This window comes from Xyrauchen texanus, chromosome 17, assembly GCF_025860055.1.
Source record: "Xyrauchen texanus isolate HMW12.3.18 chromosome 17, RBS_HiC_50CHRs, whole genome shotgun sequence".
NCBI lineage: Eukaryota > Metazoa > Chordata > Actinopteri > Cypriniformes > Catostomidae > Xyrauchen > Xyrauchen texanus.
The window spans coordinates 16704125-16721360 of record NC_068292.1 but is presented as its reverse complement, the minus strand read 5'-3'; the positions used below and the strand labels follow the sequence as shown (position 1 = coordinate 16721360).

General features: G+C 36.4%; 2 protein-coding genes across 6 annotated transcripts in view; one reads left to right on the top strand and one right to left on the bottom strand.

Moving 5' to 3' along the window:
- Window positions 1–5935, top strand: part of LOC127658352 (uncharacterized) — a 74461-nt gene extending 68526 nt beyond the window's left edge. For all 5 annotated transcript variants that reach the window (XM_052147597.1, XM_052147598.1, XM_052147596.1 and 2 more), the window contains one exon: window positions 405–5935. In XM_052147597.1, the coding sequence (XP_052003557.1) occupies window positions 405–635 (231 nt within the window). In that variant the 3' untranslated portion in view covers window positions 636–5935. The remainder of the gene's footprint in view (window positions 1–404) is intronic.
- Window positions 5936–6014: 79 nt separating this feature from the next.
- Window positions 6015–17236, bottom strand: part of LOC127657997 (chloride channel protein 1-like) — a 31604-nt gene continuing 20382 nt past the window's right edge. The window contains exons 10-23 of the mRNA XM_052147047.1: window positions 17087–17188; window positions 16846–16930; window positions 16266–16421; window positions 15480–15549; window positions 15040–15150; window positions 14713–14926; window positions 13440–13573; window positions 12889–13070; window positions 12558–12639; window positions 12002–12078; window positions 8121–8165; window positions 7877–7981; window positions 7437–7523; window positions 6015–7308 (exon numbers count right to left, since the gene is read on the bottom strand). Coding sequence (XP_052003007.1) covers window positions 6931–7308; window positions 7437–7523; window positions 7877–7981; window positions 8121–8165; window positions 12002–12078; window positions 12558–12639; window positions 12889–13070; window positions 13440–13573; window positions 14713–14926; window positions 15040–15150; window positions 15480–15549; window positions 16266–16421; window positions 16846–16930; window positions 17087–17188 — 1828 coding nt within the window. The 3' untranslated portion in view covers window positions 6015–6930. The remainder of the gene's footprint in view (window positions 7309–7436; window positions 7524–7876; window positions 7982–8120; window positions 8166–12001; window positions 12079–12557; window positions 12640–12888; window positions 13071–13439; window positions 13574–14712; window positions 14927–15039; window positions 15151–15479; window positions 15550–16265; window positions 16422–16845; window positions 16931–17086; window positions 17189–17236) is intronic.

Here is a 17236-nt window from a genome sequence, read left to right as displayed (position 1 = left end):
TTTGTTTTCAAATGCATTGACATTCATATTTTCTTAACTGTTCAAATATTTTTGGGTTCACTGTTATTTTTGGGCACAATATTGGATCTTTGTGCTGAACAGCTGCACAAAGGGTTGTGATGCTGAGCAACTAATAAACAGTCAAGGAGTGTCATAATTTGTCAACAGCAAAATCTCCCTCTGCTATTTCAGTTAGCAACATGAAAAATATGAATCCTGTTTTAAGTTTTCTGTAGTAACACCTTACTCTGTTGCAGTCAGGTTTGAGTCATAAAAGCAAATTCTTCAAACTCCTGTGTGTTATTTTTTTCTTATTTAAAAAAATATTAACAAGCACACAAATATAATACATAATGGCTCAAGTTTGTAGATAGACTAATGTCCAATATCTCTTGTTTTTCTAGGAGGAAGAGGTAATATTTTGTATGGAACCAGAACCAGTGACGTTAATTCCATCCCCAGTGACACAGAGAGAGGAAGTGACCTCAACAGGAGGAAGCAGTCCAGGTCAAGCCTCTGGAGAACCAATCACTGAGCGAAAGGCTTTTGATGTCTCACCATGTGTAATTGAGGAGCTGGAAGAGAAGGAGGAGGAGTCAGAATCCTCATCTGTTGATGTCACGGCAGCCAACTGAGTGACCGGAGTGAGACTAGGGCTGGTTTTGACAGATATTTCAATCAGCAAAATAAAACAACATCAACTCCTTTTTCAGGAATCAAATGCCATTGTGAAGGAATTTAAGTGACTGTTCAAACCCAAAATGGAATCCGGAACTGCTTACCTGAATGCTGTTATTTTTTGTAAGCCTTATATTATGGATGTTTGAAAGAGGAAGACAGAAAATGGAAGTAGGAAATCCTTGGAAGGGGGGAGGAGGAGAGAAAACTGAAAAATCAGACAGAAATGGAGCGATAGATATGGAGAAATATGGAATTCGGGAAGACAAATATGAAGTACATTCTGATAAATATGTGCATGCTTTTGCAAGGAGTGGTGACACTCTTTACTTAAAAAAAAGACAATAAACCATAGTAATAAACCATTATGATAATAACATGATTATTTTCTAAGAAACTACAAACAACTTTATATGTAATTGTAAAATAAACTAGTGTTTTCAAGCCATGCCCCGCAGATCATGCCCCCTTCGGGTCCCATACAGATACTTACTGTGAGAGGTCAATTATGAGAGATCAGATTATGATTTAGTATTTTTGTTTTATAAGCACTCATAAAACATTGTTTACTTGAGAAGCAAAAAATTTAAGGGTAATTTTAGGTAAGACTTGTTTTCAAAGAATATATTTTGAATTCAGCTTATTTTTCGTCCTCCATTTTTTTGTTTTTTTTGTTTACATGAACCTTACATAATTTATGTTTAAAGCAATAAAAATCTATTTGCCAATAGGGTACGAACTTAATTTAAGATTTATTCTTTAAAAACAAGTCCTAATATCTTATGCAATTGTGCTTCTCTAGTAAATAGATCTTGTTTTTATTGGAAAACCAGACAAAATACTGATTCAAAATAGATATATATTTGGCAGTGCAGTGAGATGTGGCATCTTCAGTGATCAGCCCTTCCAACACACAAATACAAACACTCCTTTATCTTTAAAGGTCCATGTTTAAAACTTTAAAACTATTATCCTCTAACTAAGTTAAATCATGTGTTTCAGCATGGAGGACGAGTAAGTGAACGGCCACTGCATACAGACCCAGACATGCAAATACACAGACATGCACAAACCCTTATACTTGTGAGGACCTTCCTTAGACTATTGTTCTAAATTACTTCTCACTAAATTCTTTGAGATGTTGAGATCCTATTTTTATCTCGATAACCCTCCTATTATCTCTCACAGAATAATGTCAAGTTCATATAGGCCATCTTAACATAGACAAAACTTTCTGAGTGCACCTTTAACTTATTGATTACACTTTACAATAAGGTTCCATAACAATGATCAATACTTTTACACCATTTGTTAATCTTAGTTAAGGTTAATTTTCAACATAATCTAATCAGTTGTAAAAAAAAAAAAAAAGTGTAAAAAAGTTGTATTTGTTAACTTTAGTTAATGCACTATGAACTAACATGAACTAACAATGACCAGTTGTATTATTATTTTAACTAACATTAACAAAATGTCATAAATGGTGTAAAAAAGACATTGTTAATTGTTTGTTCGTGATGCCAAATGCATTAGCTAACAAATAGAACTTACTGTATAGTGTCACCAATTTAATTTACAAGTACGCACTTTCCTCAATAATCATTTTTTAAAGGTTTTATTATATCTGTGAGGCATTTTCAGGAAAAAAAATATACAAACACACATCTATGTATTTCTGTACAATACTGGGTTGTAACATTGTGTGCTTTCTTCTCTGTGTCTTTTGGCATGCATGTGGTTTGTCAGTGTACTCTGGAGTCCTATACAACACTGTATAGATATTTGCACTGGAACTCAGTACTCTGAGTTGAGCTTGAGGCTGACTCTGTGAGCTCAGTGTGTTTAGTGATTTGATTGTCTGCATAAAGCAGAGAATTGTGCTTTAAAAATAACTGTTGTACTTACAACGGTTTGCTGGGTGAACAACAGTTGCCTTTTGAATTGGTAATTAATTGTTTATGAGACAGAAAAAGAAAAGATGTCACACTTCCATACATTATATACGTACTATACCTGTAGATAAACAGTAAGCTTAGGAACATCAGAACTCCACTCATATTTCCCAAATTTGGGAATCATCTGTAAATTAAATTTTTGCTGTGTTTTAGTGGTTTCTGGGAGTTTTCCAAATCTCTAGATCAATTTAATGCAAAATACTGTATCATATATAATTTATCTGTCTTGATTTCCAATAAGAATATCTAAAAATCCTTGTTTGCAGTGAATACATCTTGAATGAAGTTTATTTTTCTCACACCATAGATAAATTGTTCTTTGCATGGTTGAATCATAAATCTAACCAAATTTTGGGAAGTTTATGCTTAAAACAAGAAAAAGAATTTCCCAATGGGGAAAGTAAAATATATTAGGTGGCCTTAACTACTATGCACTTACTATCTACCATTTGATACAATGTACATATATGTTGTTGCAATGTAATTACATTTAAAGTACTTGCATTTCAACTTTACCCCTAACCCTAACACATCCCTTACCCCAAACAGAACTCTCACCCCTAACCCTAACACATCCCTTACCCCAAACAGAACTCTCACCCCTAACCCTAACCCTTCCCTCACTCCTAAACCTACCCACACCTCAACCTCAGTTGCAGCACATGTGGTAATTTTGCATAGTCTTGTATGTATTTAAAGTTTGTACATAGTAGTTAAGGCCACCTAATATAAAGTGTGACCAGATATTTTAACTGAAAAACAAGAGAAAAACATTGAATAAGAAAATGATTGCAATGTGAGAAGAGAAAGATGGACCTCAAAACTCTAATTAATAAAGAGAATAAATTACTACAGTAAGAACTTGTCTCAAACATGTACTTCTATGTACTTTCAGGACCACTCTTGATGATTTTTTCAATTATTTTTATAATAAAGCATGTCATAGTTTTTGTTTATAAATTAAATGCATTCCACTGCCTAATTCTTTTCACTGTATACAAAGGGAGAAGAAAATAGGACCTTGATCCACATACTGTAAATATCATTCACCAAAATATAAATTAGGAAAAATGTCCCCAACAGAATTGCAATGGACTTTAATTTGTGTTGAAAGTGACCTCATAAACAACTCTCAGGCCATTTGGAATTTAGAACTGCACAGGCGTGTTCCTGTTGTCATGGTCCCTGATTATTAGTCAATATGATGCAACAGACATTGTGTTGACAGTGTGTGTGTGTGTGTGTGTGTGTGTGTACTTAAATGGACGTGAGCGGCTGTCTGGTTCAGAAACAGAGATAACTACATCATACTGCATTGTGATGCATGATTCACCAAGAATTTGCAACAGTTTCTTTGTGGGACAGAGTTCACCTTTGATGATTGTGTGTAATACAAACTTGGGGCAAGAAGAAATAGTGTTAATAGCTATGTCAAGTGCATTGGCTTGAATGAATTTATTTATTGACTGATTATTTATGCAATGTTGGGACAATGTTTATTTTTCTACAGAATTGTGATCACTCATTCCTGTATATGTTGGGGTATATATTATTTCACTGTCAGGCTCCTGTGGAAAATCTGAGTCTGTGAATGTGTGCTTTTTGTCATTACAAAACCCACAAGCTAAGATCTTAAACATCTCATTGAATGTCATAATTATAGTGTTTTACATTTACTAACATCACAGAGCCTACATTAATATTACATGTAGCAATTCAACCATTTAACAAGTTTGATCCATGTCTCTTATCTAGAGGTTATTGTGTAATGTAAAGCTCACAGGAAATAATATGTACCCATTTATTTATTTAAGGAGGGATTTAAGTTTGCAGCCTGTATAATACCTATTTGTTATTTCGAGATGAAGGCACTTTTGGTTGTAATGATATCACTCTTTCTGGTTTATGTGAGAATATGCTATCCAAATGGTGATCCTTCTTCCTCAGGGTTTTTTTTTATTTTTTTGACCTATGACGCAAAATGATAAACTTAAAAGCTTCGTCCTTTCTTTCTTTCTTTCTTTCTGTCTGTCTTCCATAAAAATTAATGGATGTACAGTATATGAGAACTATACTGCAACATTGTGTTGTACACATATAATGGAGTGATGGTAGCCTGATGGGTAAGGATCTTTAATACTAGCTCAAAGTTCATATCCCAATTACAGGTGAAAGTGAAGAGGCAATGAAGTCATAAGTTGTTTCAGCATTGTGCCCTTAAAAAAGTGCTTAACCCCAAATCGTTTGACTATGTATGGTGCTTTGAAAGAAAAGCATTCTTGCAGCAGTCTGAAGTAAAACTGGGACAACATTTGGAATTTTAATATAGCATATACTGTATAGTCATTTGTAACGGTTGGACATATTAAATTACTTTGACTTTTTCTAACCGTACATTTATTTTAGTTCAAAATAGTTATTAATTTCACTGTCAGTCCATTTTGTTTTATTTATTAATTTTAGTGTGCCTCATTATCATTTTGTGAATGTCATCTCCCAGATATCCTCCAACTCTGAAAAACGCCTCAAAGATTTTGCCCTAATAATGAACTGATATTCCAATTACAAGCTACCAGATCATACTACTGCAACCAAAGGAGTGATATCATGACTTGTTTTATTGCTTTTTGTGCAAGATAAGGAATATAAAAATTAATAAATAATAACAAAAAGCCATTAGTATTTTCTTGGATGTAGTTGTTTATCATTTATGTTTACAGATAAACTAATTTCAAATGGGTTTTTGTACGATTCTACTGCCAACTTTCAATACGAATCTGTCTGTGAGCATGACACTGTAAACAGTCCCCTGTTCTACCTCTCTCTTCTCTCTGTGAACTGATGTATTGTCTTTCCTCCGCTCTCTTGCCCTTTGTATGTTATCTTTCTATTACTCAAACTCTGTGTTGTCTCCTCTTGGTGGAAGAATCATATTCAGAAAAAGTAATACTTTGGATTTTTTGTAAAGGATTCAGATATTGATTCACCATGCTCCAACTGTGACATACAGACAAAAATACATTGATTTAAGGTTCTGACTGACTGAGCTTATCAAAGATGTCATATATAAGAATTGGTCTGTGATATAACTATGCATGCTTTTCTGAAGGTTATAATAAGATGGTTCTTCCAATGTGCTCTCTCTCTCTCTCTCTCTCTCTCTCTCTCTCTCTCTCTCTCTCTCTCTCTCTCTCTCTCTCTCTCTCTCTCTCCTGCACGAAGAAAAGGCCTCCCTGACCTAAAGAATATTGCTATTCCTTAAAAAGAAATGTCCCAAAAATAATGAAGAGCAAACAAATAAATGAAACAAACAAAGCAGTATTTCGCACTTTGTGTATTTTTAAGACATTGCAAAATTGTATTTCTTTCCATGCCCTTAATTGGATAAAATGTCTGCATGCTAATGAGACCATTAAAACAACACAAGTATAAATAAAAATTAATCTGATATTCATCAGTAGTTATGAAATGAAGATTTAATGATAATGACTTTGTAGCTTAAATTATGTAGTAAACAATTTGGAAAATCAACTTTAAAATGAATGTTTAGTGATTACATTTTACAAAAAGCACTTGTTTCTCTACCATGTAAAAAAATTATTTTGTCAGATAGACTAAAAATTGTGCTTCATGTGGAAACATCTAAAATTAAATCATCTCATTCAAGTCAAAAATATTTTTGAATATGACTGAATAAACATGACACTAGGTTACACCACCAAAAGTCATTTTAAAGGGTCAGATAGATGGAAAGCAATACTTTCCCCAAAAATGTAAATTATGTCATTTGTTTTTCATCCTCATGTCTTTTCAATGTATTTGGAATCTTCTGAACTTTCTAATTTCTCATTTTGTGTTCCACAGAACAAATAACAGGCTTGGAATGACATGAGAGTAAACAATGACAGAATTAAATTTTTTGGATGATCTATTCCTATAACAACTCTACATTTTCACTTTCTAGAGTATATGTCAGGGAATACCAAGTACAGCATTCAAACATTGGGATCCATAGTGGGGGAAGGCATACAGTGAGATGTATCAGACAGACTGCCCATATATAAAATATATTATAAATATATATATATAAAGGCTATAACTGAGTAAGAACATCTCAAAAGAAATAGAACGTTCTGTCTGTAGAGTAGAGAATCCCTTTTAAAACTCCCCAACACCAGCGTGTCCATTGGTGCAGCTCCGGTGACCTGCTACAGTCATGCTCTGCTCAAAGGCGGCACTATAATGTGTTTTGACTCCCCTGGAGGGCTAAATTTGAGAAAAATTATAAACAACAGGCCTATAAAGGCTCCTCGTCGCTTTCTCTATCACCATTCGACTCTACTTTAGACACGGAATGAAGAGAAGTGAGAGGGATCGTGGGAGTGGAAGGTGATGGCAATTGCTCCTGAGATGTACTGATGCTGCTTCTGCTGTTGTTGCCCATGGTGATATTATGCTCTTTCCCAGCTGTCTGGAGACTACTTCCACTTGACTCGTCTTTAGTTTCTCTTGTAGTCACGCCCTCACTCCACAACTCTCTGTCCCGTGTGGGAGAGGATGGGATGGAAGGGGAATGGGCTGGCTTTTTGGCCTTGCGTCTCGCATCTCTGAAACTAGCCAGAGGGGGACGCAGACGCACTCCACTACGGGTCGAACCCTCAATTGCTTTCTGGAGCTGGGAGTGAGAGGGAGAGGAAGAGAGAGACAGAGGAGCAAAATCATCCAAACAAAGACACTGACATATGATAGAAAAAGAGGGTATAGGAAGATACATGTTGAAGCAGATAAACAAGTCATCTTTACCTCTTTTAATGCAACCACCCCAACCAGTTTACCAATACTGGTTACATAAGCATGACTGAGACCCAGAAGAGAGAACAATGTGTGAGTCTGAAACAAACAAACATGTTATACATGTTAGGATGGAAGAATGGATGGGCATGTAATTGGATGGATGGATGGACGAACAGATAAGTAATTGGATGGATGGATGGAAGGAAGGATGGATGGATGGATGGATGGATGGATGGATGGATGGATGGATGGATGGATGGATGGATGGATGGATGGATGGATGGATGGATGGATTTGGATAAATCTCTGAATGTGGAATATCTAGAATTGCTGTTGTTGTTATATGGAGATGTGTAAAACCTAATTCATGATTCACTTAGAAAGACATAAAAAAGGCTTAATATAATAATCCATAATTCACATGTGATTTCAATCCGATTGTGGATTACCTTATGTAAAGATGTTCTCTCCACCAGCTGAAAAGGTGAGGGGTCAACGCGGATCTGATCAATGTCAATCGGCTTATCCAGCTCATCCTCTTCCCAGGCTTTGATCTGAACAACCCAATAAACCATAATATCAGTTGGGATGTCACAGTGAGTGATTGACAGCACACAGATAGCTCAGGAATTGCCATGCTAATTGTGCCATCTGTCTGAAGTGCAGAGGAAATCAAGCAATGTGTCACCCTACCTCTTCAGGGTTCATGTTATCAGCTACAGGGGGGGCTTCAGAGCTCTACAGGAAGAAATGCATGAGAAATACAAAGAAATGGAAAGCAAACTGAGATAATTTTTGGAGGATCAAACTTCACACTAAAATTACACCTTAAAATGTTCATCCTGCTTTGCAACTCTAGATGCTTCACACAGCCCCTTTAATGCCATCTGTTGGTGAGAGCTGCTCACACTGTGAAATTATGCACTCCAAAATATGAAACAACTTTTGAAATTTGTCTCCATGTATAAATGTAATATGCCATCAACAGCAGGCAAGGTGTAACACAGACGTTTCATGAGGGTGATGGAGCACCAAGCCAATGTGCTCTGCACACTATTAAAAGAATGTTTTGTGTTCAATACATGTTAAACTCTAACGACAGTATCTGTGGCATGCTGTTGATTACTGCAAAAAAAGAATTTAGACTTGCCCTCCAAACTGTAAAAACAGTTTACAGCAAGATACTTCTAATGGGAGTCATGGGGGCAAGACATAAATCTTTACCGAATGCTTGTGAGTATGCTGTGCACGCTTGTGCTGCCGCTTCACACTGGTGCCCATTTGTTTGTTAGTTTGTCTTGGAGCTTGGAGTTTGATCATTATCTTGCTCATAACACTATTTAATTTGATCAGTATTTTTTGGAATAAATGGACATGTTCTATTTTTACAAATGATCCAGTTGACTACATCCCCGTCGCAGGCGTTGAGTACTGGAGTTTCATGATGTCTCCTCTTTTGAGTATTTAGCCTTGAAAATTGTTGGTCATACACCATTGTCTGTAATCTTGATCTATCGACCTCCAAAGTTACTTACTATTATCTGTGCTATGTCTTCATCTGTTATTGTACTTGGTGATTTCAATATACATGAAAATACTGCACAATCTAACATACTTATGTCTATATTGAAATGTTTCAATCTCATACAACATGTTGATTTTGCAACTCACTCCAGGGGTCATATACTGGACCTTATTTGTACATCTGGCTAATCTAATATCTCTGTTTCTGGCTCTGACTTTGCTTTCTCTGAACACAAACTTTTAAACTTTAGCTTCAGTTTTCCAATATCTACACAATGTGTAAAATCTGCTTTCCTACTGTAAAATCAGCACTGTCAACCCAGCATTTTTCCTCTGATTGTATAAGTGCCTCTCCTCTGTCAGACTCTATCTGTTATATCTGTAATTAAGCTATTTTAAAGCACTTCAGAAGCATGACACTGTTAAGACTAGGATGGTTCCCTCCACTCACGCCTCACCCTGGTTAACTTCCGAGATCCGGGCTATGAAAGCTGAAGGCCGTCTCCTTGAAAGATTGTACAGAAAAACTGGATTCACTGTACATTCATTTGTTTATATAGATCACATGCTTAACTACCCTCACTGCTGCATGCTGCTCCTATCTCTCCTCAATCATTAAAAACTCTGAATGCAGAACTAAATCACTTTTTGCAACAGTAAATTAACTCATTAAGCCTCCAGAACATGATGTGTCTGGCTCTGATGAGCTTGTGAATGGCTTTCAATTCTTCACAGACAAATTAAAGTCTATTTCTGAGTCTATTGCCAATGATAAACCACATTCTTTGTCAGTCCACCCAAATTTTTCTCTACCTTCACTCCTACTTCTACTAAAAGTGATCTAATTATGAAGTCTAATTCTACATCCTTTTAACTTGATCCTGCTCCCACCACTCTACTTAAAATGTGTGTCTCTGATATTTCACCTATCATCACACATTTGATTAATTGTTGCCTTGCCTCTGCCACAGATCCAGCAGAACTAAAAACTGCTGCTGTAACCACCATTCTTAATCTGGTTTGATCATTTAAATTTGAATATTTACAGGCTAATTTCAAATGTACCATTCATTGCAAAAATAACTGAAAAAGTAGTGGCCTCACATTTGCAGTCTTCTAAATTCTAATGGTCTTTTTGAAACTTTCAAGTCTGGTTTCCATCCATTACACAGCACTGAGACTGCTCTTCTACATGTGGTTAATGACATCCTCCTCTTTATGGATTCTGGATCTACAAACATCCTCTGATCCTCCTTGATCTAAGTTCTGCTTTTGACACTGTTTGCCATTATATTCTCATTGCTTGCCTCTCTGAAATTGGCATCACTTGTTCAGGTCTATCCTGGCTTACTTCTTACCTAACTAACAGAAAATATTTCATCACTATACAAAATTACAAATCTACCATTCCTCTAACACAAGGTGTTCCCCAGGGTTCAGTATTTGGTCCATTACTGTTTATTATTTACATGATTCCTCTTGGTGACATCATATGTAAACTTGGCCTTCAATTTCATTGCTATGCTGATGACATCCAGATTTACCTTACCACCAGCTCTGACTCACCACCTCTTCCTGACTCACTCAATGCATGCATTAGATACATCTAACACTGGATGACCCTGAATTTTATTAAACTCAATAACAACAAACCTAAAAAATTATTAATTGGCTCCACTACTCAAGAAAATATAATGTTCCTGTGCTTTGATAATGATGTGGTTCATGTTAAGACCTTCCCTTCTGTCCATAATCTTGGTTGAAATTAAACTCCTCTCTCTCTCTTGATTCTCGTATTTCCTCTGTTGTTAAAAACTCTCTCTTCCACTTACAGAATATTGCACGACTCCGATCTTCACTCAGTCTGGCTGAAAATCTTAGTACATACTCTGATAACACCATGCCTTGGTTATTGTAATGCCCTGTTTATCACCTTACCCCAAAGAGTTTGACTACAGTATGTCCAAAATGCAGCTGCAAGAGTCCTCACCTCCACATGGCACTCTGCCCACATTACCCCTCTTCTGCATGATCTCCACTGGCTACCAGTTGTATCCAAATTCAATTTAAGATACTCCTCCTAACATTTAAGGCTTTAAAAGGACTTGCTCCGGTTCATTTATCTGATCTACTTCACCTTTATTTGCCTACTCGTCTCTTAGATCTTCTGAACTTTGCCTTTTGTCTATTCCTAGATCTCAGTGGTCCACAGTAGGTGGAAGGTCATTCTGTGTTGTTGCTCTAAGGCTATGGAATGCATTACCCCTTACTCTTCATAATACTTCCTCTCTATCCACTTTCAAGACTCAGCTGAAAACGTATCTATTTGCAGTATGCTTTCAGTAAATTTTTTTCTCTTTTTTTCCCCCAGTTTGTAATTATAAAATGTATTTCTGAAATGTACTTATTGTAAAGCTACTTTGAGCTTTGAAAAAGGCGCTATATTAATAAAACTACTTCTTCTTCAATGGGATAAATGTTAAAATATACACTGTTTAGAATATACAGCCACAAGACTTACATGTCATACTTGTTAACTACTATGACAAGTAGACTCATTTGATAAATATTTCTTACAAATTTTGTCTTTGCAAAGTTTTTTTACATAAAGAAACATTCATCCACAAGAAGTGCGTTGGGCTTTAGACAACACAATCACACACAAAATGGACATGTTACCACAGAAAGTTAATGTACTCTGAAATCAACTGCATTTAGCCAAATTACTGACTATGTATTTTATTAACCAAAACCCCCAACCATAAAGGCCAAAATATACTTTGCACGCAGTATGCGTGACGAAAATTTCATCAGCAGCACAGTCTGCACGGACTGTCGACATGGGGCCCAGTTTTATCCACTTTATATTATAAATATTGACTTTACTTGATTTACTGTACTTGTGGATTATGTTAGTGTTTTTTTTATGTTAGTTAAATTCTGCTTTAAATTCATTTATCCATGTTAACTCCATTCATCTCTTCAGTAAGTCACTTGTAAAGTCTAGGTTGTGTTCTCCTTGTGAGTGACAATAATTTTACTAGACACACCTGTGGCTCGGCCTGCCCTGATGAGGAAGAGGATGAGAAAAGGCGACGAAGGGTCCTCCGCATTGACTGTAGGGTACCTGTTACAATTTAAAGAATGCAACATCACTAATCAGATCTTAAACAGTCAAGCCTGATTTAACATAACTCACAATGAGCTTTAATTGGTATTCTGAATACATTCTAGCACAGTGTCGTAACAAGACGCAATGGGATTCAGTGATTAAAGCTTTATTTAATGTAAATCTTTTTTTGATTTTGACCTAACCCACTGAAGCCATGACAGGACATGTTATTTTCTCTAGGTTTTTATGTATGAGGCATCATGCTTGGTAGGCCTGCCAATTGTGAAATCTCATTGATCGGAAATCCTGATCCTCAATAAATATCAAATATCTTCTGATTGGCAGATTGTTACATTGCGCAAAGGTTTAATGTTTTGTGCGGACAGACAAATTGCTTGTGCTGGAAACTATATTGCACCTCGTTAGGACACAGTGTAATACAAAGTCGTTATGTTGGTTTGGTGTAGAGCTGTTGCCAGGTAACGTAAACTCACCAGATGTGGTATGATTAGTGGATATGTCTGTGGTTTTAGAAGACCCCAGTGGGCCGTTACACTCTTCAGAGACTGTGTTTTCCTGTTAATTATTTGAGTTACAGCATAAGATAAATGTACCAACATAATTAGCTTGATATACAGAAAATTAATTTAGCTTTGTATAACTTGTTGTTTATTGGTGTCGGAGCAGAGAACTTAAATTCCACTTCAAAGCATACCAAATACAAAACAAAAGTGATCTGTTAGGGGGTCTTTCAGGAATGCCAATACTTCTGTGTGAGAATACTTCTGTAGTTCCCATGATAAGCCCCTTGAACCCTCCACTTACCTTCTCCCCATTATCCTCTCCAACCTCTTCATCCACAAAGGCAAAGGACTCCCAGCTGACCTGTGACCCTGGGCTGGGCACACCCTCACCCTGGTTGTAAACCCGCCTCTCTGCTGAGAGCCACCAATCAAAGGAGGCCTGAAGCTCACATCTCTCAATGGAGCCCAATAGAATCATTGACTCTGATAGTGGAGGGAAAAAATTTCATCGATTTCAAATATTTGTGAAATATTCTATTAATGTCTGTTTTTTTCCTCCTTGTTCATTGTCATACGCAAGTCATACATTCAGTATCACACATTTGTCCTTCAGCTGTCACAGAAATGCACATAGACATGTTGTTTTAAATGTACTGTACATTAATTATAATATTTTAGACATAAAAAAATCAAGATAATTGAAAATCAGTATCTGTAATCAGATTAAAATCATTTTAAATGTTACTCTTAACACTACTTTTTGAATAACTGATTAATTTGAAATCAGATCACACCCAACACTGCACAAAATAATCTGTAATATTCATTCAAAGTGTCATCAGCATCCCAAACCTTTGGAGTCAACAAGTGGGATGGTTTTGAGGGAAGTGGATTCCAGTAGATTTTTCAGCTCTCTGTATGTGGACTGAGGTGACAGAAACTTTATTTTCTTCACCATGATGTCTTCCACAAAGATATTATATTTACTGTCATGGAGAGAAAAGAGACATTGTATGTCAATCGCAAGATAGTTTCTGTACATCATTTCTTAGTTTCCTTTGTGTGAGACCAAAATCCCCAAATAATGCTCTAAAGAAATAATATTTGAAGAGAAAGGAAGACAAATTCTATTATCAAATCAGAGATGCAGAAAAGTAAATTGTATTTAGGATTATGATATTTTTACCCTATAATATTGTATTGGTTTCCTAATACCAGGAATCCGCATTTTACGTTACATTTCATATTAATATTTTTGCGAACAACCACTCGCAAAATGTGAGAATGCTTAATTATTTCTATTATTTCTATTCAACCGAAATGCTAACTCAGAACTAAGAGTAGAAATGTATATCTTAGGATTTCCACCCATTCAGCATGGTAGACAACACAGCTCTAAGTGAAATGATAAACATGTTGGAGCCAAGGAATGCTATTCCCTCGCATTGTTTATTACTGACACTGATGTGCCTATCAACGCTATTTCTATGGCTCTGTGATGAATCAGGAAGTTCAGCACTCATTGCACAATGATTATTACACGGCTCTCTGGAATCCTCGATTCTGATTGTTCAATGGCACCATCTAGCAGTCTGGTATTTTTGAGTAACAATCGACTGTTGTTAACAACGCTGGTCATAATTACACAATTTCAATGCACAGTTTCATGTCCATTTATTTATTTGTCTGGCAAGTAGTCTTGTAATAAGCTGGGTTATGTTCAATCAGACATTCATTAATTAGAAAACAAACACCTACAGAACTCAAAACGGAGGTGTATTTCAGCTGTTCAGTGATTTATTTATTCTCAAATAATTACATAATTTCAACACAAATCAATAAAAAGTCAATATATTTATTAATTTGGTTAGTATCATGTAATAAGTGTGTAATAAGCATGTAATATGCATTTATTATGTAAAGGATAATGTACAGTTAGCTGGTTGTTAATGCATAATAAATCCCTTCAGCCTGATGCAAGACCCCAGGGTTTATTTTGTGATAACAACCAGCTGTCTGTACATTATCCCTTACATAATAAACAAGTGAAATATGCAACATATCACAGTTTCATGATATATTGTATACCCCATGTAAATATTCAAATCTCCAGTGGGAGTGCTACCTGATGTGGCCAATGCCAAGCTCAGGGAGATAGGGCAGTTTCTTGACCTGGATGATGGAGTCATAAAGAGAAGGCTGGAGACCCTGAGCCACCATGTTGGCGAGAATCACGGCGACCATCATGGGCAGGATGTGTGCGATCTGCCCCGTCAGCTCAAAACAGATCACTGCTGTGGAAACCGTGTGTGTGACTGCCCCGGTCATAGCTGCTGCACCTAAAGAATTTAAAGAAGAACATTTGGAGAAAAGTGGGAAAAGATTTTATTTTAAGACCAATGATGGATGTTAGAGGTGTGAAGGATTGTTAGGAAGGGGAAGGTTTGCAGACCGATCACTGCGTAGCCTCCAGGCAGGATTTGATACACAATCCCATCAAACAGAATTCCATTCGGGAAGAGTGTGGCCATGATCTCTCCCACCAAACGGCCAAATGCTGCTCCTGCTTGTTTCAGAAACATTTTATCACGCTCACATTTAATTTAACATAAATATACTGTATAAACACGGTTCATCTTTAGAACTACTCAGAACAATATATAAGCACACTTGCAGGTAGGCACATTAAAGTTGGAAAATATTACAAAGAAAGAAGAAAAAATCCTACATGCTGCCATAACTAGCAAGATTTCCAATATTTATTGAAGCAGCAACATAAAAACACTGCAGCTTAAAAAAATTAATTAGCATTTTTAGAACTAAAAACCTGAATTAATATGTGAATATTTTTAAATTGTAATGAAAGGGTAGATGGAAAATTGAATGACTGACCCAGGATAAAAACAGGCATGAAAGCTCCAGAAGGGACAGGCATTGTTGTAGAGACCGCAGACATCCAGAACTATGTGTGAATGAAATAGCCAGAGAGAATAAGAAAATAAAAATGTACCAACCTGGTCTCTCAGAATCACGTTACAAACGTACATTTTTGCTAAATAATGTTTAAGTGGCTCGTTACTCACATATCACTGACATCAAAACACTCTACTACAATAGCACATAACTTATAAGGTGATTTGTTCTATTCTTTGTATTACATAACCAACTACATTTAGAAATTTGTTCAAGTTCAATCAAAATGGACAGTAGCTCAACTGATAGAGCATTGCACTTGCACTGCAAAGGACCAGGAAACAAGTCCTGAAGAGCACACAAGTTGACACGTTAGTCTGAGTGAGCTTAGCTTAAAAGTTTAGGGTAGGTAGGTTTTGTTGATTTAAAACCCAACAGAGCATTAACCTTAAAAACCTCATCTGTATTCATCTTACATTAGCTTTTTATGACTCTATCAGTTAGGTTCTAGTTTAAGGTTTTTGGTAAGGAGTTAATTTTTCTTGATTTAAAACTCAATACAGCATTAACCTCAAAAACCTGATCTAATTGGGAGCCATTTTTACATACTTTTAGCATGGCTTCAGACTTCAGAATGGCCGAGATATGGAGCATGACGAGATAAGGAGCCACGTAATATAATTTTGCAAAAATGTCGACACAGTCAAATATTTTTCATGAGACCAAGATCATGTATGAGGAAGGGAGTGATCTGAAATTGAGCACCTTCATGATGAAGAAGCAGAGGAGGATGACGAAAACGCTGACTTCTGGATGGAGCCAGATGGCAGAGCGGCCCAGTCCAGGTGGGGCCGGGGAACCCCAGATCTTCGTCCAGGTAAAGTTATCAAACAGTGAATTAATGCATTCTCTGGGCATCAACTGTGCAACACAAAAGAAACCTTAAACACCCTTAAATACTCTCACCATGTGACTCACCAGACCAGACCAGCAGAATCAGTCAGAGGACAAAATGGCACACTAAACCATCTAGCCTAGGCTAAATGTAATTAAAAATAAATACGGATGAGTATCAAGCATTAGAAAAGAAGTGACATGTTTTTCTCATTTTTAATGGTGCAGTAAAATGTACGGTAAATGTACGTCTGTTTGTGGCAGTGTAATCTCATTTTAAAAGATCAATTTAAAAGCAACAACACTAATAAAAACCAAGAAATACTGTATATGTTCAAAGGGTGCTTTTAAAATGTGGCACTTTCAAAAAAGAAAAAAAGTGCTTAAGATTAAGTACCAGAGCTCTGTGAACCACTATTTGAAATGCATGCGTATATGAGTGAATACACACCTCTCCAGCCATAAACTGTCCGAAGCCTGGAGGAAACGTGATGGAGGCTATAATTAGTGTCACGGCACCAGGATAAATCAACCGACTAGAACAAACAAACATAAACAAGCAACTAATTAGCACTGTGATGTGTAAAATCCACATCTAGAGGTCAAAAAATGTAACTGCCAATATAATAGGTGTAATAACAGAATAACAAATGCTTTATAAAGTGTTTATTCATGTATAATTGGTGACTTGCTGTTTTGTAAGGAAGCGTGTGAGAGCTGTCGGTCTCCTCATGATCAGAACGACCTGTCTGTTCAGATACACAAAGAACGCTCCTAGAAACCCACATGATATCCTACACACACACACACACACACACACACACACACACACACACACACAC